Raw genomic sequence first — 24,675 nt, forward strand, 5'->3', positions numbered from 1 at the left:
TAAGTACTTTATTGTCGAAAATTTGGTACATTTACACGAATTTTATTGACAAAGCTTCAGAAAATAAATACAATCAAATCAGACTTTACAAAACAAATATAAAAAATTTATATAACATATAAATTGCCTAAAAAAAAATGCAAGAGAAATAAAACAAAATATATGCATGTAGACAAAGGTAGCAGAGATAAAGGGACACATAAAGGTATGTTCAAAATTAAAATTAACAGATTAAAAGCTTAGTATCTACTACACAACATCCTCAGCCTTAAAAAAGTCTTCAATCGAACAAAAGGCTTTTAGAAGCAAATATGACTTCGGTTTACAACGAAACTGGCGCAAAGACTGAACACTTCTTAATTCCACGCTAATGTGATTATAAATCATTAAACCGCGATATATAAATGAATCTTTGATAGATGTAAAATGAGGAATAGGAAGAGGAATATTATTAATCTGTCTGGTAGGATAACTGTGATGTCGGATTGGAAAACTGTTCTTATTTTTGAATATTAAACATGCAGTTTCCAAAATAAATAATTATGGTAGGGTCAAAATACGGTCTCTTTGAAAAGATTACCACAATGCATTCTAGAATGGGCCCTAAATAAACTTCTGACAGCCCTCTTTTGCAGCACAAAAACAGACTGAAACAAATAATTTGAACATACACCCCAAAATGGAAGAGCATACCTTAAATGCGACTCGAACAAAGCAAAGTACACATCACGAGCAACATCTCTCCCCAGTTCATGAACGGTTGCCCTAACAGAGAAGCAGCCAGAAGCAAGTTTTTTATTTAACTTTATTATATGATCAGAAAACTTTAAATCTTTATCAATGACTAAACCAAGAAATGCAGAATTGTCTACCATGTCCAATGCGTTCTCACCAAAATCGAGACTCTCAGCTTGAAAATTGAAACCAATAATATGGGACTTAAACATATTTAAGCAAAGTTGATTGGAATCACACCATTGCTTTAATTTCAGGAGATCGGCTGCAACATCTCTGACAAGCTGCTTGGGATCTTTATTCGACCATAAAACCGTTGTGCCGTCAGCAAACAAACCCTCCTCCTACCAGACTTCCTACCAGAAAAGTCACCATTAAGCGCGACCAGATAAATAGCACTCAAACCACTTCAGTGCAACACCCCTAACTCCATAAGCAGAAAGCTTCTGAAGCAGTATCCTATGACTCACACAATCAAAAGCCTTGGACAAGTCACAGAACACCGCCGCAGTCGCCTCTCTTCCATTAACACCCTGGAGAAGTTTGGACAAGAAATGAAACATAGCGTCAGAGGTGCTTTTCCCTGATAGAAAACCAAATTGTTCATCTCGAAGAACCCCTTCCCCCAGAAGAAACCTTAAAAGACGATCCTTCATAAGTCTTTCAATCAACTTAGATAAAGTAGACAAAATTGAAATCGGCCTATAGTTGGATGGACTAGAACGATCACCACCCTTATAAAGAGGCAAAATTTTTGCTACTTTTAGGCAAAGAGGAATTGTGCCCGACTGAAATGAAATATTAATAGCATCAGAAAGAGCCTGAATAGCACTCAAAGGAAGTTTTTCCAATAAATTCACTGAAATACCATCGTCACTAGATGCCCTTTTCTTTTTCATCGATCCTATAGTGCAAAAAATTTCCCTGGGAATAGTGGGGCTGAGGTAAAATGAGTTTCCACTAATGGTAGGTAAAAATTTGAGAGGGTCATAAGTGGAAGAGAGACCCTTTGTGAGGATATCAGCAACCGAACAAAAGTACTTATTCAATATGTCAGAATCAATCTGCACTTCTTGAGAGCCATTACTTCTGGACACAACCTCATTAACAATTGACCACGCTTCGCGTTGCATTGGAGGAATATTTCAAACGTTTGAAATAATAGAGTCTTTTCGCCTCACACACAACTTTCCGGTAAACTTTTCGATATCTCGAGAATAGCAACAATACAAAATTATTTATCGGGTAGAACTTTTTTAAAATACCAAAAAATCTAAGATTACGACAGGAAATGCGAATACCAGGAGTTAACCATCTTTTCCGGTCCCTAAATCGTCTTTTTAATGGGTGAACGGGAAAGTATCTATCAACTAACTTTGAAAGAGATGAGTGAAATGAAGCAAGAGCATCCTGCTCACAAAATATTGAGTCCCAATTAAAAGACCGACATCCTGTGTCAAAAGACCGGAAGTTCCTTGTGCTGTAAATTCTACCCAAACCTCTGGATTTGTATCTTTTTCTGAATGGCACCTGATGAGCCAGGATGGCATTATGATCAGACAAAGCAGTATAGATGGTAGCAGAATGTATTTACATTACAAATTACATTCTCCTGTATATTGGAGGCAACATAGTCAATGGTTGTTGATGTGGTAGCTGTTACACGCGTAGGGCTCTTAACATGCATAGAAATATTAAAAGAGGAAAGCAAATTAATTAAATCCAATGTAGCCCTATTCTCCCCATCTTCAAAATCTATATTAGGATCGCCAGCAAGAATTATAGTATTTTTAGGAGAAAATTTTAAAAGGAATTGTTCAAGCCTATCTAAAAAAGTACTTATACTACTATTTGGGGAACGATACATACACACAATATAATAATTGGCTTTACCAGAATAAACAATTGGCCACCATATCCAAGGCCAGCCCTACAGAATTTGGAAGCTACAGAGTAGCCAGGAGGGGAAATTGGTTCCTCATTTCTCAACCAGTGCTCAGTAAGTAAGACAATGTTTGGAAAATTTAAACTGTCTAAAAGTATATACAAATCATCACATATCATCTATATCATATATCATCACACACCTATATTATTATTGTTAATTACTCGTAATATATGAATTTAAAATAGAATATTTGCATTCTCTATCACTACCTACTAGTTGAGGACTGTAACAATTTAATTGCCTGGAAGAGAAACAGTATTTTAATTTATTCCAGGCAGTTAAAGGCCATCTAGAAAAGAATCTTATGTAGATCTTCTTAGTATTACATAAGATGAAATAGAAGTGGATGGCTTATTAACTATTGTTGCTAGATGGTGAGTTTTTCTTAAACAAAACCCTTGTAATGAACCGAGTCATACATGATTCAGGATTGGATGTGTTGGACAAATCTAGCGTTTGCTTTGAGTCAAAAAAGATTGAGATTTCTGTGGACTCAGTGACAACACTTTCCGTTGTATTGAAATCTTAACTGTAACATTACTGCATTTAAAAGCAATAATTTCGTTGTACAAATGAACATTACAATAAGATATTTAACATTTATTTCTGTTAATACTGACAGATATTAATATATAAATATATTTTTTCTTTTACAAAAACTCTTAGTTCAAAGTGAATTATGAAACGTATGTGGAAAAAAAGAACATATTTTGGTTTATTTCTTGGTCAGGGTGTCTACAAGTTGTTTGAAGGCGACGCAGCCCTCTTCGTTGGCTTCTTTGTAACCCGGAGCGGTGGATTTCACTTTAGCATACCATCTAAATAAGAAACACAGTCAGTTATTATCGCATCAATACATTAATTAAAAGAATCTCAATTCATTTATACCTAGTAATGTTCTTGTAAGGACTCAAGTCGTATTCCATAACATCGTACGTGGAAACGGTGGCCACCAGAGTCAAATCGGCCAAAGTCAGATTATTGCCGGCAGCGAATTCTTGGCCTTCCAGGAACTGATCCAGGAACTTCATCGCGTTATTGATTTGGTCTAATTTGGCTGGATCGTAAGAGGCTCCACCAAATACCACCGGATACTGCAATTTCAATCAATTAATGATTTTCTAATAAAATCAAATCAAACGTGACTCACGTAATAATCGGCAAATCTGGCATACAAAGTGCCGATGTCGAAGTAGAGTTTTTGGTCAACCTGAGCGCGCGCTTTCGGTTCCTTTGGATAAAGTGAATCATTTTTGGCATAAGCGTTGGCCAAGTACGTCATTATGGCGCGACTTTCCCACAAAGAGAAGCCATTGTCGACGATCGTGGGCACAGTGTGTTGTGGGTTGATCTAATTTACAATATTAGAATATTCATTAATTAGAATATAGCTGCGGTTAAAAATTATTATACATTGCATTAAAACGTTACGGTACCTTAATGAACTCAGGAGTGAGATGTTCTCCGGCCTGTAAGTTGGTCAACTTTAGGTTCAGATCAACTCCAAGCGCTTTGGCGGCAAGTAGTACGGCCCTGCATGGTGCCGATCCAGGAACGTAATAGAAGTCGATCGTCATGATTAAATCTTTAGCAAGCAAATTTAAAAATATTTATAAGATATGCACTGAGACAAAAAAATGTTAAATCGTTGTTAAATTGTTAAACTGTTAACTCAATACTTTAACTGAAACATTAAATAAATGATTTTTTTTAATCGTTTCTAATTAGTTGGCCACTAGTGTTAGTATACTATTGCAAAATAATTTTTTGTATATTTTCTTCTTTTTACGGATTATCAGCTAGGATTTATCATAATAGTTAGTAGGTTAATTAAATAAATTTATTATAAATAGGAGAAGAAATGGAAACAACTTTTTTTTTGAAATATTAACGCACACAGGTTTTTTTTGTACACCTAGACTTTGGATTAAAATAAATAAATGTAGTGATAAAATTTTTTTTGTTTGTTAAGAATATACTCTGTTAAACTATGATCTTAATTTTAATAAGGAGTCAGGATGTAATGATCCCTCCAAATAAATAAATTAACCATTTAAGGTTTTAAATTCCCATGTTATATGCCTTGATGTGATTTTTTTTCCAATTAGAATCCGCACCCTGTATATTGACATTGATGATATTACTCAGCCAAAGATAATTTAATTTTTTTTTTGCAAGTCATTCGCTTCATTGAGTCGACCTTCGATTTGATGAAATTGTTGGATATATTTCTACCTACATTCTTGGGTGCCTTAAAAAAATGGTATTGCCTAAACATTTATTTATTAGACCAGTTTAACGTTAAGTATAATGTTGAATATACATATTTAATTTTTTTATGTTTGAAAAGAGAGAAAGTCTTTTGCTCTTTGATTAAATAAAAAAAAACAAGAATTACCAATGTAGATAGAAATAAATAAGAATCAGTTAAACAATTAATGAAACTTACAATACAAACTTACCAATGTAGGTCAACTGAAGGTATTTCTATAAGGCAGCAGAAACAAGTTTACACTCCAACCAAGTGAACGAAGCGACGTTAATTAAAATAAAATATGAAGCCAACCGCGTAACATTAATGGAGGGGGCATAAGATACACGTAATAGTCCAAGATAATCAGACGTTAACCAATTTGTATTGAATAAATGATTTCGATTGTTCCAGTATGAAAGTTTATCAGTATATTACGCAAATTATTGCTAAAATCAAAAGAGTTTATCACGAAATTATTCAGGTAGCTAAAAATAAATTGCAAAGACGCATTCGATTATTTTATTATAATAATCCCGGACTGAATTATTTTTTTGTTTGTTTGTTGCCTTGACGGCATGGTTACGACGGTTAAACCGGCCGGCGAAAGTCGAACTATTGATGTTGCTACTAAATAGATAAATAAAATTCCTCATGTTTTTTTTTTGTCCGGTAACGATTAATATAAAACATCGAGGTTTCATAAATATGTGTATTGTTCGTTTTATGTAAATTAATTAAAACCTTAAAATCTTAAAACGTTTTTTATTTTTCTTTGAAATTCACATAAAGCAACAAAAAATAAAATGGAAACGGTTCCTTAAATTTTCTTTTCTTTAATTTGATCCAAAAATCCATTACAAGCTCTCATACATTGTTGATAACACTTTTCAAATCCCTCACTGCCGGAATCCTGAAAATAAATATTTAATATTGTAAACATTATCATTTTTATAATTATAACACTGTTATCAAGTAATAATGAACGTCACTTTCGTATTGCTTGACTTTTAATTACAACCGATATACAAGACTCAACGATTTTACTAAAAAAAAATTTTTGTTTAATAGAAAGGGTACGATCTATAGAACATTTAAAACAAAAAAAACGGATGAACCATAGTTTGTCATCATAAAATCTCTATTTTCCGCTATCAAAATTGTACCGTACCAATATTGAAATGAGAAAATTAGAATTGAATTATTCACCTTTTATGTATGCCACCTAGACCACTTTTATTTTGTTAAGAAAAATTCAACAATGGCACATTGACAGTTTCCAAGATATAGACGCGATTCATGCTTAGTGAACACCCCGTATAATAAAGAACATTTCCTGATACAACACAAACAAAATGAATTCGATATTCAGGTTGGAATTAAATACGGTTGCGGTTCACTTCCTCATTAATTCTTTACCCACATCTTCCTGGTTCTTATGTTAACTATTTTGATTTTTCATTTTAATAAAATAATCGATATTACTTACGTAGTAGGGGTCTCTGATAATTTTATCACCTTCAGGATCGAAATCCCCTAATAACAACACTTTCGCTTTGCTGCCTTTTGGTTGCTGCTCTCGTAAATTGGAAATGTTATTGTTATCCATTCCGAATATGTAGTCAAACTCTTTGAAATCGTTATCTTCTATCTGTGAAAAAATTGAAATGGCTATTGGGGTTATATGGACTAGACAAAGAAGCATCTTTAAGCATACTTTATCTCATTCTGAGAGATTTTAAATTATGTAATATAATATATTATTATGAAAATGTAAATACGTTAATTATTCTTCTAGTTTTTGTACAATTTTATTAGTATTCTGTAGTTAAAGTTGATTCGTAGGGTATCTTTAGGGTTCTACTTACGTTTGGTTTATTATTTTCATCTATAGTGTTTAGTTTTTAAGTAGTTCATCTTGTTTGAGAGCCCCATTGTGGCCCCAATTTAAGTTATTTAGGTTATATTATTGTAAATCCCTGTAGTTCTAATTTTCTAGAACTTGTATACTTGGTTGCTTTGACTGTCAGTATTCTTCTAAAATTATTGGTCTCTTTGGGCAAAAACAATGAAGATAATTCTAATTATCGGGTTTTAAAAAGGACGCGCTTCGTGACAATTCATTCAGTTTTAATTGTTTAGTCAGTTTTTACCTTGGAAACAATTAAACGACAGTCAAAGCGAATTAGGTTAGTGTTTTTGACGTTGACAATAAAAGTGTGTTCCCGAATTTCGTTACAGTATTATTAAATGTAATATTTTCTACTACCTCTGCTTAAACAGAAATGTAAATAAATCGTTACCATGAAAGATCTTGCTGTTATAATAATTATAAACAAAACTAGACTCAGTATTTAAAATTTGTGGAATGTGCTTAACGAAAAAATCCCTTAATTGGTTTGCAGTAATATCACATAAAGCTGTTCCTATTCCTACTTTTTTGTTACTTTTATATTAGGTACGTGCGCCAAATATTGCCATTGTTCCTAATATCGCCACCCCTCCTTACTCAGCCAGTATCGAGACTAAAATTTAGATGGTAGCACCAAAAGTTAGTTTGATTTGTCGGCCATTTGTTTTACCATCGAAAGATTTAGTCTATGTCTTTCGTCAGACGTAGGAGCACGCTATTTGTTTTTCTTCTTCGCGTTATAAACAAGTTCACATTTTACGTTGATGGTAATACAATCTAACCTAATATTTTTTGGATTTTTTTCAATAAGCACATGTAAGTACATCCAATGGTTCTTGAATTATAAATTGCTTCAATTATTTTATATGTGTTTCTAGGTTATGTATTTTTTTTTCTTTACGTCATTTGTTCCTAATATTGCCATCACTAAGTATTCCTAATATTGTCAGTGGCAATATTAGGAACAAAATATAATTGTTTTTGTAGAATGCCAAGAAAAAGAGCTTAGTGGTCAGAAGAAGACCTACGCTCAGCGTTGCAAGCCATAGGGAATGGAATGTCCATCAAAGCTGCTGCCAAGCAATACAGTATACCTCGTACAACACAAGGTCTTCATCATAGAACCCAAAATTATAAAAAAAAGCTCGGAAGGTCACCAGTATTATCTACAGAACAAGAAAATGAGTTAGTGCAAAGAATCCACAGACTAGCTGAGGTAGGAATGCCTATAACAAGCAAGATTTTAATGAAAAGTGTATTTTCTTATGCAACAGCAAAAAACATTTCAAATCCGTTTTCTAAAATCTCGAATAGGGCTGGTAGAAAATGGCTCAAGTTATTCTTAACTGGGCATCCGGACGTATCGAAATGAAGAGCTCAACAAATGAATATGGCGCGAGCCCAAAAAATGAATAGGCCAATCGTTGATGACTACTTTCATAAGCTAAGAGAAACCATCGAAAAGCTAAAGTTATTTGACAAACCGGGTAAAATTTATAATATGGACGAAAAAGGGTGCAGATTGACAATTCATAAGCAACCAATTTGTACGGTTCCTTCAAATATTTTGAATTAATTTTCAATCCGGCAACGCGGTTGATGTATGACCAGCGCCCGTGTATGGCACCAGCGCGAGCGACCGCGCTCGAAATCTATTTTTAATTATTGGTAGTATGAATAATGTAAGCGAAGGCGAAGTTGTCGAGACGGCGTTTAAGGCAGTCTTCGCGCCAATTTGTATTTACCCGGAATTTGTTATGTTTTCAAAGTAATTAAATAGTTAAGTTGAAGGCAGTTTTTTGTTTATACAGTCCATTAGGCCTCCATATCCACTGGCAGCTACATTTTTTGGTCCTCTCGCGGATTGTGGATTGGCTGTAGGCAGCATTTGTTTTGGCAGTTAAGTGAAAAATTCCGGTATTCGGCAGTTTGCAGACTTGCAAAATAATCCTCCGACGTGAGACGTGAGTGCTAATCGTAAACGTTTTCGTACGTTTAAAAAGACATTGTGGCATTTTGCAGACTTGCAAAATCGCAAATTAGTTTGCAGACTTGCAAATAATAAGACTCCGACGTGAGTGTTAAATATTCAATTATTTATACGTTCTGGCGAACTTTATTGAATATTTTCGTGGCAATTTGGTTGAGGCAATTGGCAATAAAAGGGCAGTAAGTCAATTTCCTTTAATCTATTCCTTATTTATTTATTTCCTGACAAGGACAGATAAGTTTAAGACAAGAACTGACAAGTTTTGACAGGTTTAGGCAATTAAAAACTGACAAGTTTAATTATTTAATTTAAGTTAAAATGGCAGAAAAAGTAGGAGACTTAAATCACTTAAAATTAAAAAGAAGTCATATTAGACGTAATTTGACTTTGTTTAAGAATTTTTTGGACAGTATAGATTGTGACGATTTAACGGCTTTAAAATTTAATGAATTGAAGGGCAGATTATCTAAATTTGAACCGGGATATGATGACTTTTCTCAGGTGCAATTGGATATTTCAACTTTATTAGAATCAATGGCTGAATTTAGCGAGCAACAAAAACAACAAGAGCTTGATGAGAAAAATTATTATGAAGACTATTTTGAATTGTTGGCTAAGGCTAAAACAGCTATTGATAAGCATGAGACAGATAAGGTTGAAAATAGTAGTAATAATAGTCAGCATTCACAGGGTTTGGCAGGTCAGGGTCAGGCAGTTTCCCCCTCGGGTTACCCTTTAAAAAATAATTTACCAATTTTAAATTTACCTTGTTTTTCTGGGAAAATTGGAAACTGGTTAGAATTTAAAGACATATTTTTGGCTATGACTGAGGGTGCTTCACCGGTGCAAAAATTGCAGTACTTAAGGGCTAGTTTAAGTGGTGGGCCATCAGATTTAATTGGGTCATTAAAAATAACTGTGGCTAATTGGGACGTAGCTTGGTCACTTTTGGAAGAGCGCTATGAAAACAACAGACTAGTTGTTGACACATACGTTCAAGGCATTTTAGACGCACCAGTTGTGCTTAAAGAATCACATGTAGAATTGAGAAGACTTTTTGATACTTTTAATAAAAATATTAGGGCATTAGAAGCGATGAAACAACCTACTGACAAGTGGGACACTTTACTAATTGCAATTTTAATTAATAAATTTGACAGCCAGACTAGGAGAGAGTGGGAAGCATTTAAATTAAAGGGCATGTTTCCTACTTGGGCGGAGGTTCATAATTTTTTGCAAAATAAATGTGCTTTACTCGAAAAATTAGAATTGACAAAACCTCAAAATTTGGCATCTAAGTTGGGTAATCAGGTCGATAAAAAACCAAGGGTAGATTATTCTGGGCGAGATGCAGGGGATAAAAGGGTATTTAGGCAAAGAGGTACATATGTGGCTACTTCAAACCCAAGAGGTAAATTCTCATGTTATTATTGCAAATTTGACCACTCCATATTTAGTTGCGATAAGTTTAAGAATTTGAATGTGGAAGATAGAATCACAGAAATTAGGAAGTTGAAGTTGTGCTTGAATTGTTTTAACCCCTACCATGAAGCATCAGGTTGCAGCAAGGCTCGCTGTAGGTTTTGCGATTCATTGCATAATTCATTGTTATGTAGACAATCCAAGGATCCTGGTATTTTGAAAAATAGAGACTCGTATGTGACTACATCACAGTCCTTTCCAGGAAATGAGGCAGTTGAGACCAATTCGGCTAGTCTTGGTCAAAATTTAGATGTACGCACTACATTGTGTAGTACAGGGTTTCAGGGTTCGAATTTAAGCAATATTAGAAAATCTGAGACTAATCCAGGCAGTTTAGGCTTAATTTCAGGGTTTAGTAAGCAGACCAGCTTCCCATTACTATCCACAGCAGTGGTAAATATAGTAGGCCCAGATAATAAGATTTATCAAGCAAGGTGTTTAGTAGATCAAGGCTCTCAAAGTAATTACATATCAGAGAAGTTTGTTAACAGAATAGGCGGTTCTTTGACATTAGTTAATTTCCAGATTTCTGGTGTAGGTAGTGCTGGAAATGTTCACATTAAATACCAGACTATGGTTAGAATGCAATCTCGCATTGGGGAGTATACTAAGGAGTTAAAATGTTTAGTCATTAGGCAAGTGACTTCTCCTATTCCGTTGTTTTCTTTTAAGAGTATTCTCGTACAATTACCTAAGAATATTGAATTGGCAGATCCATTATTTAATGTCTCCCAAGATATTGACATGTTATTGGGCGTAGATATTTTTTATGATATATTAATTATGGAACAGATTAGGCTAGGCAGAGGTCAACCTGTGCTGCAAAGGACACAATTAGGTTGGTTAGTTGGTGGAGAGTTAGATTTTTTATCTAGTGGAAGGGGTGATAAGTCCGTTTGTAATTTAGCTATAGATGATTCATTAAATCAGACTCTTATGAAATTTTGGCAGCTCGAGGAACCTGTGGTGCCTCATATTAAGGATGATTATTGTGAGAAATATTTCCTAGAGACTTTTCAGAGAGACTCTTCAGGCAGATTTGTAGTAAAGATTCCATTTAAGGAAAATTTGTCAGATTTAGGTGACTCCAAGGTAACGGCTTTAGCAAGTTTGAGATCGTTAGACAGAAAGTTTGCGAAAAATCTTGAGTTAAAGAAAGAATACTCCCAGTTTATAGCAGAGTTTGAGGATCTTGGGCACATGAGCGAGTTAAGGAGTGATTGGAGACAGAGTAAGGATAATGAGAGTTTCTTGTTACCGCATCATGCAGTTATCAAAAAGGACAGTTTGACTTGCAAGTTGAGGGTTGTATTCAATGCCTCTATTATGACATCCAGTGGGCTAAGTTTGAATTGTGTCCAATATACAGGGCCTTCGATTGGTAACGACTTAGTCTCCATTCTACTTAGATTTCGCAAACACAAATATGTGTTAAATGCTGACATCTCAAAGATGTTCCGACAAATCTTAGTTAATCCAGAGCATAGACCATATCAGCGAATATTATGGCGTAAAGATGATGGCAACATAGTGTGTTATGAGTTGAATACGGTAGTATATGGTATGGCAAGTAGTCCATTTTTAGCCGTACGTTGCCTTCACCAAGTGGCGAATGAATATGAATCTGAGTTTCCAGAGGCCGCTCGTATAATTAGACAGGACATGTACATGGATGACCTGCTGACAGGTACTGACAGCGAAAATGGGTTGTTAGTATTACAGAAAGAAATTTCGATGATCCTAGAGAGTGCAGGTTTTCAGCTAAGAAAGTGGCTCTCAAATAAGAGAGATTTTTGTGACAGTTTCCAAGTGAATGACAATTTAGAGGCTAGTATGCTAGAGTTGGGTGAGAATGAGCAGAATAAGACATTAGGTGTATACTGGAATGCATATAGTGACTGTATTCAATATAAAATTAGGGAGTTTTCAGGGCAAACAAGTGTTACAAAACGTAAGATCTTATCAATAGCTAGTCAGATATTCGACCCGTTGGGACTGGTTCAACCAGTTATTTTAGTGGCTAAGTTGTTAGTACAGAGTTTGTGGAAAGAGCATTCAGACTGGGATGCTGAAGTCTCAAGTACTTTGTTTGATATTTGGGATAAGTTTTGTCAAGATTTGAGAAATTTAAATCAGTTGAAGATCCCTAGGTGTATGCTTTCCAGAAATATGCAGTTTGTAGAGTTGCACACATTTGCTGACGCGTCAGAAAAGGCGTATGGTGTTGCACTATATGTTAGGTCGATTAATTTTGATGGAAGTTATTTATCGTTTCTGTTATGCTCTAAAGCAAAGGTTGCTCCAGTGAAAACCCCGACTCTGCCTCGACTAGAATTATCAGCGGCACTGATAGCTGCTAGGTTGACAAAGAAGGTCATTGACATGATTCAGATAGACTTTCATGCAGTATATTATTGGAGTGACTCTACCATTACCCTAGGCTGGATTAAGGGAAATTCAGATAGGTTTAAGACGTTTGTCAAAAATAGAGCCAACGAGATTCAATCTCTAACAAACCCTGACAGTTGGTATCATGTACGCTCCGAAGAAAATCCAGCGGATCTAGTTTCACGCGGGTGTACTGCATTAAGTCTTATTACCAATGAATTTTGGTTTCATGGACCTCACTGGTTGAGGGAGGACACTTTACCTTTGACTAGTGTGGAGGACATTCCAGAAACTCTACCTGAGCAAAGAATTGTTGCTAATGTTGCAATTTTTGAACAAGTTCTGAAATTTGATTTATTTTCTAAGTTTTCTTCACTTACAAAATTGACTGGCGTCTTAGGTTTTTGTTATAGGTTTATTAGTAATTGTAGAGCTAGGAAACTTGGAACTAATAAAAATTTAAAACCCTATTTGACAGCTACTGAATTAAATTTGTCAATGGAAAATTTAATTCGAATTTCACAGATTCAGTCTTTTAAGCAAGTTTATTATAACTTATTAAATGATAAACCTATTAAGGAGGATAAGGAAATTTCCATTTTACCTTTATGTCCATTTCTTGATAAAGAGAGTAAATTAATTAGGGTTGGTGGCCGGCTTTATAATGCCAATTTAAATTACAGTAAGAAATTTCCAATAATATTGGGTAAAAGACATATTTTGACAAAAATGATTTTTGAGTTTTTCCATAAATCATTGTTGCATTGTGGTCCGCAACAACTATTGTACACTGTTAGGCAAAAATATTGGGTACCATCTGGGCGTAGTCTGGCTAGGTCAATTTTGCACCACTGTATAGTTTGTTTCAAGGCTAAGCCAAAAACCCTTGACTATTTGATGGGTAATTTACCATATTACAGAATCAATAAGTTTTTACCATTCATACATACTGGTTGTGACTACGCAGGACCATTTTTACTTAAGGACCGTCAAACGCGCAATCCAAAAATGATTAAGGCCTATGTGGTTGTTTTTGTTTGCATGACCATCAAGGCGGTTCACCTCGAATTGGTGACCGAGCTGACGAGCGCTGCTTTTCTTGCTACCTTTAAGCGATTTATTGCTAGGAGGGGTAAGCCGACTGACTTTTACTGTGACAATGGTACCGCATTTGTGGGGGCTGACTCTGAGCTTCGCAAATTTTTAAAGTCCAATGCTTCAGAGATCGGTCATCATGTAAATAATGAAGGAGTAAATTTTCACTTTATTCCACCAAGAGCTCCTAATTTCGGGGGCTTATGGGAAAGTTGTGTTAAAAGTTGTAAGTTCCACTTAAGGAGGACTATTGGAGATACTCACCTACACTATGAACACTTTATGACTGTTTTAACTCAAATTGAAGAAGTATTAAACTCTCGTCCAATTTCTCCCATGTCCTCAAATGTTGATGACTTTTCTCCCTTGAGTCCTGGGCATTTCCTCATAGGCAGGCCTATCCTAGCCTTCCCTGAACCTATATTGACTGAAATGCCAGAAAATCGGCTTACACACTTCAAAAGGCTCCAGCAAATTGTACAACACTTCTGGTCCAGATGGAGCAAGGAGTATATCTCAGAACTTCAATCCAGACAGAGATGGTTCCAGGGCGGATCAGACAATCTGGCAGCAGGTGACCTAGTTTTGGTTAAGGAGGATAACCTTCCCCCACTGAAGTGGAGAACAGCCAGGGTGATCGAGTGCTTTCCAGGAAAGGACAATGTAACACGTGTGGTAAACGTGAGGTTCAGTGATGGTTCTATTGCCAAACGTGCTATATCCAAACTCTGTTTGTTACCCCTCGAAAGGAACACTGTCGAGGACACTGTGAAGTGAAGTGACTCTCTGTGTTGAAATTTATGATTTCAAGGTGGCCGGTATGTACGGTTCCTTCAAATATTTTGAATTAATTTTCAATCCGGCAACGCGGTTGATGTATGACCAGCGCCCGTGTATGGCACCAGCGCGAGCGACCGCGCTCGAAATCTATTTTTAATTATTGGTAGTATGAATAATGTAAGCGAAGGCGAAGTTGTCGAGACGGCGTTTAAGGCAGTCTTCGCGCCAATTTGTATTTACCCGGAATTTGTTATGTTTTCAAAGTAATTAAATAGTTAAGTTGAAGGCAGTTTTTTGTTTATACAGTCCATTAGGCCTCCATATCCACTGGCAGCTACACAATTGTTTTAGCCAAAAAAGGGGCAAAGAGCGTACATTTAACCGCACCCAAGCATGGGGAAAATGTGTCAATTGTAGGTTGTGGAAACGCACTGGGTCAATCAGTACCACCTTTTGTGTTTTTTAAAGGACAAAGGTTAAAACCGGAATGGTCTGATCACTTGCCACCTGGCTCAAAGGCAATTGTCACAAATAAAGGAAGCATGACATGTGAAGTCTTTATTGTATGGCTTACTCATTTTTCCTCATTGAAAAATTCTGGCCCAACACTACTAATATTCGATGGGGCTAAAGGTCACCTTGATATTTCTATAGTTGATGCAGCAGACCGCATGGGCATAACTTTATTTTGTCTTCCAAGCAACACTTCACATGAGTTGCAACCCATGGACAAGTCTGTATTTAAAAGTTTTGAGACGTTTGGGGATCAAGAAGTTTTGGAGTTTTTAATGATAAACCTTGGAAAAGCAATTACGAAAATGAGGTTTGGAGAAATTTTTACTCCCGTTTGGTTCAAAGCGATGATTCCATCAAACATTATTTCTGGTTTTAAAGCCACCGGTATATATCCATTTAGACCAGAGGCTATACCTGAAGAGGCTTATGCACCAAGTTTGATCACCCACAGAGAAGAAAACGACGTAGTAAATAATTCTCAAGGTGTATCAGATGTCGTGGAAAGTTCTTGCAGGTCAATTGAGTCTGCAGACAAAAACAAAGCAAGTACAAGCGGGTATCAAGTGCCAAAGAAAACTGTTGCGGTTCAGTTCGCAAACGCGAGTACAAGCGGATATCAACTACTAAAAAAACCGCTTCAAAAAAGAAAGAAGAGTCCCTTTTCTAGCACAGATACCGAATCACTATCGGATTTTAGTCTTGACGATATATCCGATGAAAATGAACCTTTGGTAAATTTGAAAAAAAAAGTTTAGAAGATAAGTTTAGTCGAAACCAAAAACAGACTACACAGACTAAGAAACTTAACACCAGGGCTATTGGGCACTATGAAAGCAGCGATGACGATGAAATACCATTAAATAAACTAATACAAAAACAAAAAGATGTAAAGAGACTAACTAAACTGCCACAAAATAAAAAAGATGATACCATCACAGAGGAAACCATAAACTCTAATCCAGAATATGGACTCAACACCCGACTCTAAATGCTTAGATACTTCGTTTAAAGATATTGGATTGCTCATTACCCCCTAAATCAATGTACCTACAGTAAAAAGGAAGCCGGCTTTAAACAGTAAAGCCCAGCAAGTTACCAAAGATCTTTTCGCGCCAAAACCAAAATTGGATTCAACCAAAGTTGTCAGAGAAGCAAAGAGTGGTACCAAAAAGAAATCGAAGGAAAAATCAGAAGAACCGAAAAAATCGTGGTTTTGTTTTCTTTGTAACACCTGCCGGGAAGAAGATATGCGCTTGTGCATAGTTTGTTATAAATATGTTCATGAAGCATGTGTAGGCCTAACTAAAAATGACAGAGAAAGGTTTATTTGTCCTTACTGTTCTTAATTTTTTTTTAACTGTTTGTTCTATCTTTAATCTGTAGTTCCAAAATGACTGAAGATCGCAATAAGAAAGTTTACTTATCTTTTAAGTTATCAATTTTTGTTGTCTTAGTATAATTTGTTACTTTTTCTGTAGTTTCTAATATTGACATGGGGTGGCAATAATAGGAGGTCTGGTGATCCCAATAAAAACTTACATTAATTTAGTTTCTATTTAGTTTTTGGATTTAAATAAAAAATAATGTTAGAAACAATGCATTTTTATACCCGTGCGTAAAATTGTACTCACCTATTAATAACAGTTTAAGAATTTCTTATAACTAAGTGTTAAGGTGGTAATATTTGGCACACTTACCTTTTAATAAACTCGAATTTATCATATAATTAGTCACGCATGTAAGTAAAAAAGATATATATATATATATATATATAGGTACAACATAATTATACGTGTATTTAAAAGATAAGAAAATATTGTTAAATTTTAAAAATAAGCTAGTTTATTCTACAGTAATAACCATTATGTTCAAACATTATAGTATATAGTTTTCCATTATGTTGTATAATTTAATATAAATAATGACATAACAACATCTGATATTATAACTTAATCGCGTGTTAAATTGATCAGCCGTGGTCACACAAGAGAAGGAAATATCAAAAATTAGTTGATTTTGCAATAGTATCAAGATGAGAAGTGTGGTGATAGTTTGTTGCTTTACGGTTATTTTACATTCAGTGTTTTCGGATGGTGGTAATTCAAGACCTCACATTATACTTATTATCGCAGATGATGTCGTAAGTATGAAAGTTTTTAATAGACTGATAAGCAGGTTATCACTTAATTGCATGACTGTATAAAAATGATAATTATCGAAACGCATCTTTCAGGTTGTAAATGTTTAATTTTAGGTGATTTTAATCTTCGTGACTTTGTTTTAAATGTCCATTGCTCGTCTATATGTGAAATTAGTACATATTTGACCCTAATTAGTTTATGTAGTTTTGTTTGTATTAATGTCAAAGATTAATCAATTTTTTTATTATGATTAATATATCTATAGGCAAATAAATATATCGGTTTATGCTAATTATTAAAATGATTTTTTAATGCTAGTGCATCCCCCTTCTCTTAGGGTTGGAACGACTTTAGTTTCCACGGATCGAATCAAATTCCCACCCCAAACATTGACGCCCTGGGATATAACGGGGTCATTTTGGATAGATTTTACACACAAGCGATATGCACTCCTTCAAGGGCCGCTCTCCTAACAGGAATATACCCAATGAGATATGGTGGAAAATTCAAAATAATATTATTTACTTGCAGCATCAAAATTTCATTGTAATACCGTAGGGTATCAAGGGATCCCGTTGAGTTGTGGTGAAGAGAGGCCACTTAGGTCCGATATTGAACTTTTACCACAAAAATTGAAAAAACTCGGTTATAAAACTCATTTGGTGGGTAAGTGGCATTTGGGGGCTGCCAGAAAAAATGAAACGCCCACAGAGAGAGGATTCGACTCGCATTTCGGATACTGGAACGGATTTATCGGATATTATGACTATTTCGCTTATCAAAATATGGAGCGTGACTGGCAGATTAAGGTAATTTAATTGAAAATAGTTACCAACAGTAAGTTAGTAGCTACGCATAACGTTATACTAACAAACAAACTAAAATAAAATTGAGCGTTTCACTAAACGTGTACTGCGGTTATATTGAAAATTGTTAATCTGACCCCATTGGAATTATTTTTCACTTTATTGGTCAAAGAAAATCTTTTGTTAGTACATCCAAGAGGTCCACATGTCCGTCTCAGTTTCAACGTTGGGTGCAGTTCAAAAATTGTTGACCCGTTCTTTTATAAGGGCATCCCAACTAGTGAAATGCATGACGGAAATTTCGAATAATAACTTAATTCTTAGACGAATTGGATATTATAAGTATATATCATCTGCATTTTCAGCAAGACAAGTCATTATCAAAGACGAAAGTCATTATAAACGTTTTTCTTTCAAATTTGATGTTTTAACTGAAAAAATATAATATACAGGGGTTTCTATTTAAAAAATGTAATTTTACTGACAAACTAAAAAATACGATTCTCAATTGTTTTTTTTTCTTCTCATTTTTACCAGCGTTAAAAATGCAACAAAGTTACCAATGGTGGACACTTAATTTAGATAACCCTGTATTTATAGGGATTTTGGTCGGGGTTGGACTTACACGACGGACTAAAACCCATTTGGGATTATCAAGGAAAGTATGCCACAGACGTGTTCACGGAAAAATCTCTAGAAATAATTGAAAATCACAATAAATCAGAACCGTTGTTTTTATATCTGGGCCATTTGGCAGGTCATACAGGCGCTTATGGTACTGAACTCGGGGTTCCAAATATTACCGTAACTGACGAAAAGTTTTATTACATTGATGACCCTATGAGAAGAAGATATGCTGGTGAGAAGAATTACATTCATATAAATCTTTATGATCCTCTACAGAGACTTCTTTTCTTTATAGATATAGTTTATCAATTGGACAAATCTGTGGGAAAAGTGGTTGCAAAATTAAGAGATAAAAGCATGTTGGAAAATTCTATAGTGGTTTTTTTGTCAGACAATGGCGCTCAAACTGTAGGACTGTATCAAAATTATGGTTCTAATTATCCATTAAAAGGAGTAAGCAAAGAAAATTTGAAATAAATTTGTCTCTAGACTTGATATTTTTAGCTAAAATTCACACTCTTAGAAGGTGGAATACGGGGATCGGCAGTTTTATTTAGTCCACTTTTAAAAAATAAGTCATACATTAATAAACATTTAATGCACATTACTGATCTTCACTCAACATTAATTTATGTGGCAGGAGGAAATCCCTTGGAGAGACAAATAGATGGCATCAACCAATGGCACAGCATATCTGACAACACACCATCTTTAAGAACAGAAATATTGTTAAATATTGACGACATTAATAAATTCTCTGGAATAATTGGAAACAATGGCAGATACAAATATTTAAGAGGTAGAAAGATTTTTTTAAGTAGATATAAGTATTTGAAAATAATATGCATATTACAGGGTCATATAATAATGGAGAGTATGATGGCTCATACGGTGACTCAGGCCGTTCAAAAAACTCTCCCCCATACAATATAACAGAAGTTTTAAGTTCTGATGTCAATTTGGCCATACAGGGACTGCAAAATAGCATTGAACTGACTAAAGAGAAAATTAATTTGCTGAGAAATAAATTAGACATCAGCCAGTGTAATGGTAGAACCAGGATAAAAGATACCTCTTGCTTAGGTAAGTAAATTTTAAACAACAATCACAAGAATTATATTAAAATATTTTAGATGAATGTGTGTTCGACCTTTGGAACGATCCATGTGAAACTGAAAATCTTATTAAAAAGAAGCCATTAAAAAAGCTTTATCTCTCAACAAAATTGAATAAATATATAAAGGAAATGGTGCCATCACTAAATAAAAAGATTGATCTTAGCTCAAATCCCATTAATTGCAACAACACTTGGTACCCTTGGTTGGATAGTGATGGTTGTTTTACTAATAATTCACATGTACTTTATTAAAGAAAATTTATGAAAAATCAGTTAGAATTTAAATAGATAATTGTTTATTTATTTATTTATACAGTTTTTTATGTCATATGTCATATGTTTTTAAATAGTTAAGACATTTAGTTTAGTGACTATTTATTAATATGTAATGAACTTTATGCCTTTGACTTTATTGATTATGTTAGAGATACAATCTGTGAATTGTTACATAAATTTTATGTCTTACAGTCTTTGTTAAAACAAATAATCTTGTTATTGTATAAAACTTTGGCAGAATCTGTACTGTTTATAGCTGCTTTGTAAAATTATTTTAAAAATATTCATATTAATATAAATATAATAGAATCTGAGCATATTTTTTAATATAGCAAATAATTGCTGTTATAATAATGACTTACTTGTCTGGCTCTACCCTGATAAGAAATTCCATGGTTTTTCAATATTTTACTAGCTCTTGAATCTGGAGGATTTCCAACATGCCATCCACCTAATGCTGCACTGTCTATTTTCCATTCACTTTCCACTCCTCTATCTTTCACAACCTGACCGAACACTGCTTCTGCAATTGGTGATCGACAAATGTTGCCTAAATGATTAAAAAAAATAAATGAGTAATTGAAATGTTTTAAGTTTATTAAATCCTAGATAAAGTCAATGGAATCCCAAACCCTTAATACAGTTTAGAGAAATTATATTTTATTCTGTAAAATTTGCCCTTATTAATATGTAGAACTTACCCAGGCAAACAAAAAGTGCAGATTTTGTCATTTTCTTCAATAATAACAAATTCAATTGGATTGAATTAAAGATTAGGTCCAATAACTAGTTATTTTATTCAACTTGGAGTGACGAAACTTTGTTTACTTTTCACATCAAAAATATAACCAAACATTTGACTTTGGATGGTTAGCTCACGATACGTCATGTCCTTGTCATCATAGGGTTCCTACTTTCCTTTTTTTCTATATTTATTATTAACTTTATTTTATTGTAAAATATGATGAACATTTAGTTTTTTGACGTTTCTCCTAAATTACTGATTAAACCCAAAGTTTAAAATCAATTCGAACCTAACCAAACCTAACCTAGAAATAATGAAAACAAACCAATCAACAATTTTTGGAAATCAGGCAATTCCGAATTAATTGAACTTTGAACTATCAGTCACATCGTCTTAATATTTTTGGGATTTTCGTTAGCTAAAATAATCTAGTACTTAGTAAAAAATTAATCATGATTCTATTGATAAAAACAGGTAAGTAGTAATTTTATTGTAATAACCGTTTTACGAATATTGTTTACTATTTTATATTAGCCTTAAAAAAATTAAACAATTGCCAATAAATAATAAAACTTTATTGTTTTTTTTTTGTAGGACGAAGTCTATGCTATGCTCTGACCTGACGGTCTAGGACATTTGGCAAATAAAAATGAACAGTGTAGCATCAATAAGTGAAAGTTTATTTACTTCCTCTTGAATTTAGTACATTCATTCAATCCGTTTGATAGTGAAAACATCTTCAAGTATTTTTATTGTTATTAAATAATATTTTGAAATGTCTGGATTAAAAAGTGAGACAGGCAGGGATCACCTTCAGCTTTTGTTGGTGACCAAAAATTTGGCCTGTGGTGGTAAGTGTTTCATTGTTTTTAAAAAACTTTCACATTAAAAGAAAATTTCAGTAAATATGTTCACTTCAATTGGTAAAATAAAATTGTCTAGGTATGGCTGGCATGGTATCAAAAACAGTAGTAGCCCCTTTAGATAGAGTAAAAATTTTACTTCAAGCTCATAACCAGCACCACATTAACCATGGGGTATTTTCTGGACTTCGTCACATCCTCACTCGGGAAGGGTTTTTTGCTTTATATAAGGTAGACATGATGAAAAAAAAATTAATAGGATTTATAACAAATATTTGTGATTTAGGGCAATGGCGCTCAAATGGTACGGATATTCCCATATGCAGCATGTCAATTTACTTCCTTTGAAATTTACAAGAAATACCTCGATGGTATTTTCGGTCAGAAATCACATATAGACAAATTTATTGCTGGTGCGGGAGCAGGCATGACTTCTGTTTTTCTGACTTATCCCTTGGACACTATCAGAGCTAGGCTTGCCTTTCAAGTATGAATATTTTCATAGATTTATAACCAAGTATAGACCAAACTACTCATAAATAGAATTTTAAGCCGATCTGGATTTTTTTTTAACATAAAAATTTAATAGATAATCCAGGTGTGGTCAAAAAATATTGATCGATTTTTCTATGTCATTCCAGGTTATAAGTCTACATAATATGTATATTTCAGTTATTCAGATGGCTGTTTCCTCTTCAAAAAGAAAAGAGGTACCTCTTTTATTATTTCTATTAATTTTAGATAAGTGGCGAACATGTTTATACAGGAATAGTTCATACAGCAACTACAATGTTCAAGGAAGAAGGAGGCTTCAGGGGGCTATATAGAGGTTTCACTCCTACTCTATGCGGTATGGTGCCGTACGCGGGTCTCTCATTTTACTGTTTTGAATACTTAAAGTATGGCTGTTTGAAATATTTACCGCAATGGACCTCTAAACCGTGTGAAAAAAATACAGGTAAAATGATTTGAGTAATAGTAAAATTTGACAGATCAAGCGCACTTATTTGTAAGTAAAGTTTGATCTGGATTATAGGAAACCTTGTCGAAGTAAACAAGTATAGTCGCTTCGCTCCTATACTTTTGGTCCGTGGGGACCAGTTTGGAACCTTTAGGTCTTGTCAGTGATGAGCCTTAGAGGATTTCTTAAAAAAAATCGCAAATTATCAGGTGTACTTAGGTGAGGCTAACGTTTATCTGCCAAGGAAAGAGAGGACCAGTTGTTGGGGTATCATGCTTCAAAGAACCATAATTTGTTATATAGTCGCGTTGTGTGTCAATATACTGTCTTATATTTCAAATATCTGTGAAAGTATATTAATAGTATTCTAAATAAAGCCTGAATACCAAATTCGAACAGAATCGGACCAATAGCAAAAAAGTTACGGTAGTCACGTGACCTAGGCTGAAACTTAAATGTCAGTTATCTGTTATAATTTATTAGTTGTATCCTAAATAAACCATAAATACCAAATTCAGAGAAAAGTTCCCATAAGGGTCTATTTATTTAAATAGAACAAATAGGGATTTTACGTCGATTTGTTTAAATTTTTCTTTTTATTTTGAAATGTAATAGTAATAAAATATCAAAAGAATTGGCAGGAGGAGAATAAGAAATAAAAGAAACCATCAACGAATTGAATCGAAGCTATAGAAGCCGAGATATTAGTAAAAATGTGGGAAAAAACAAAAGAAAACTGGTTTTTTCCCACGGTATCATTTTTTTTTCTTAAAATAATTATTGACAAATTATAATGTAAGCCCTAAGTTGGCAAATTCAAGTAAAAAAACCCAAGAAAAAAAATTTTTTTTTTGGTCGAAAATCGAAAGGGGTATAGCCATGAAAAATTGCGAAAAAATGGTTTTTATTTTTTTAAAAATAAAATATAACTCTGACAACTTTTTGTCTTAAACAAAAGTTTTCGGGAATATTACGAGGTATCCGTGCGTTAAAACGAATCGGTTCTAGCTATTATACAATCGGAGAAAATTGGAAAAAACTATTAAACATAAATATCGAATTATCAAGAGCCCTATGGAAAAATTTCAATTTTTTATTTTTCTATCCTGTACTAAATCAGAGTATCTTTAAAAAAGATTATTACCAATTTGACTCTAAAATGAACGGAAAACCTATTTCTTTGCATTTTTCGATTTTGAAGCAAAATCCGGGCTCAAAATCAGTATTTTTTCAAAAAATGCTTCGATTTCAAATTTTCTTTTTTCTGGTTAAAAACCATTCAAAAACTAATAAAAAAGCTTTATGACAAAATTTTCCACGATTTATACGAGTGCCATAATATAAAGGGAAAAATTAGGTCCCATAAGAGTCTATGTATAGGGACTCGTTTTTTCCCACGGTAGCATTTTTTTTCTTAAAATGATAACTGACAAATTATAATGTAAGCCCTAAGTTGGCAATTTCCAGTAAAAAAACCCCAAAAAAAAAAAATTTTTTTTTGCTCCAAAATCGAAAGGGGTATAGCCATGAAAAATTGTGAAAAAATGGTTTTTATTTTTTTATAAATAAACTATAACTCTGACAACTTTTTGTCCTAAACAAAAGTTCTAGGGAATATTACGAGGTATTTAAATGTTAAAACTAATTGATTATAGCTATCACAGATTCGGAAAAAATTGTAAAAAACTATTAATCATAAATATCGAATTATCAAGAGCCCTATGGAAAAATTTCAACTTTTTATTTTTCTATCTTGTACTACTTCAGGATACCTTTCAAAAAGGTTATTATCGATTTGACTCTAAAATGAACAGAAAACCTATTTCTTTGCATTTTTCGATTTTCGAACAAAATCCGGCCCAAAATGAAAATTTTTTCAAAACATGCTCCAAATTCAAAATTTCTTTTTTCTGGCTAAAGACCATTCAAAAAGTAATGAAAAAGCTTTATGACAAAATTTTTCAAAATCTATAATAATGCTACAATATTATGAAAGAAGATAAGTTCCCTTTAAAGCCTATGTATTCGAACAGATGATTTTT

At 33.8% G+C, this 24,675-nt stretch overlaps 4 protein-coding genes across 5 annotated transcripts; 2 read left to right on the plus strand and 2 right to left on the minus strand.

The window, feature by feature from the left end:
• Window positions 1–3,268: 3,268 nt before the first annotated feature.
• On the minus strand, window positions 3,269–5,313 carry LOC126746680 (glutathione S-transferase D1-like). Of its 2 annotated transcripts, XM_050455000.1 has the most exons (5): window positions 5,146–5,313; window positions 4,120–4,268; window positions 3,834–4,034; window positions 3,572–3,777; window positions 3,269–3,501 (listed from the first exon to the last, which is right to left on the minus strand). In XM_050455000.1, the coding sequence occupies exons 2-5, from the start codon at window positions 4,258–4,260 to the stop codon at window positions 3,399–3,401; spliced, it is 651 nt and encodes a 216-aa protein (XP_050310957.1). In that variant the 5' UTR covers window positions 4,261–4,268; window positions 5,146–5,313; the 3' UTR covers window positions 3,269–3,398. The 2 variants fall into 2 exon arrangements, with proteins under 2 accessions (XP_050310957.1, XP_050310958.1); XM_050455001.1 differs by lacking the exon at window positions 5,146–5,313 and having other exon boundaries at window positions 4,120–4,287.
• Window positions 5,314–5,679: 366 nt separating this feature from the next.
• LOC126746681 (low molecular weight phosphotyrosine protein phosphatase 1-like) lies at window positions 5,680–20,949 on the minus strand. Its single transcript, XM_050455002.1, has 4 exons — window positions 20,766–20,949; window positions 20,427–20,614; window positions 6,424–6,585; window positions 5,680–5,847 (listed from the first exon to the last, which is right to left on the minus strand). The coding sequence occupies exons 1-4, from the start codon at window positions 20,794–20,796 to the stop codon at window positions 5,755–5,757; spliced, it is 474 nt and encodes a 157-aa protein (XP_050310959.1). The 5' UTR covers window positions 20,797–20,949; the 3' UTR covers window positions 5,680–5,754.
• LOC126746678 (arylsulfatase B-like) lies at window positions 17,089–20,378 on the plus strand. The gene is made up of 8 exons (XM_050454998.1): window positions 17,089–17,237; window positions 17,576–17,735; window positions 17,797–18,047; window positions 18,645–18,903; window positions 18,967–19,124; window positions 19,176–19,470; window positions 19,527–19,754; window positions 19,805–20,378. The coding sequence occupies exons 1-8, from the start codon at window positions 17,130–17,132 to the stop codon at window positions 20,038–20,040; spliced, it is 1,695 nt and encodes a 564-aa protein (XP_050310955.1). The 5' UTR covers window positions 17,089–17,129; the 3' UTR covers window positions 20,041–20,378.
• A 170-nt stretch (window positions 20,950–21,119) lies between the features above and the next one.
• Window positions 21,120–24,267, plus strand: LOC126746679 (solute carrier family 25 member 16-like). Its single transcript, XM_050454999.1, has 5 exons — window positions 21,120–21,283; window positions 21,404–21,660; window positions 21,752–21,903; window positions 21,959–22,159; window positions 22,414–24,267. The coding sequence occupies exons 2-5, from the start codon at window positions 21,585–21,587 to the stop codon at window positions 22,642–22,644; spliced, it is 660 nt and encodes a 219-aa protein (XP_050310956.1). The 5' UTR covers window positions 21,120–21,283; window positions 21,404–21,584; the 3' UTR covers window positions 22,645–24,267.
• Window positions 24,268–24,675: the final 408 nt, after the last annotated feature.

This window comes from Anthonomus grandis, chromosome 18 (genome assembly GCF_022605725.1).
Source record: "Anthonomus grandis grandis chromosome 18, icAntGran1.3, whole genome shotgun sequence".
In the NCBI taxonomy this organism is placed as follows: Eukaryota; Metazoa; Arthropoda; class Insecta; order Coleoptera; family Curculionidae; genus Anthonomus; species Anthonomus grandis.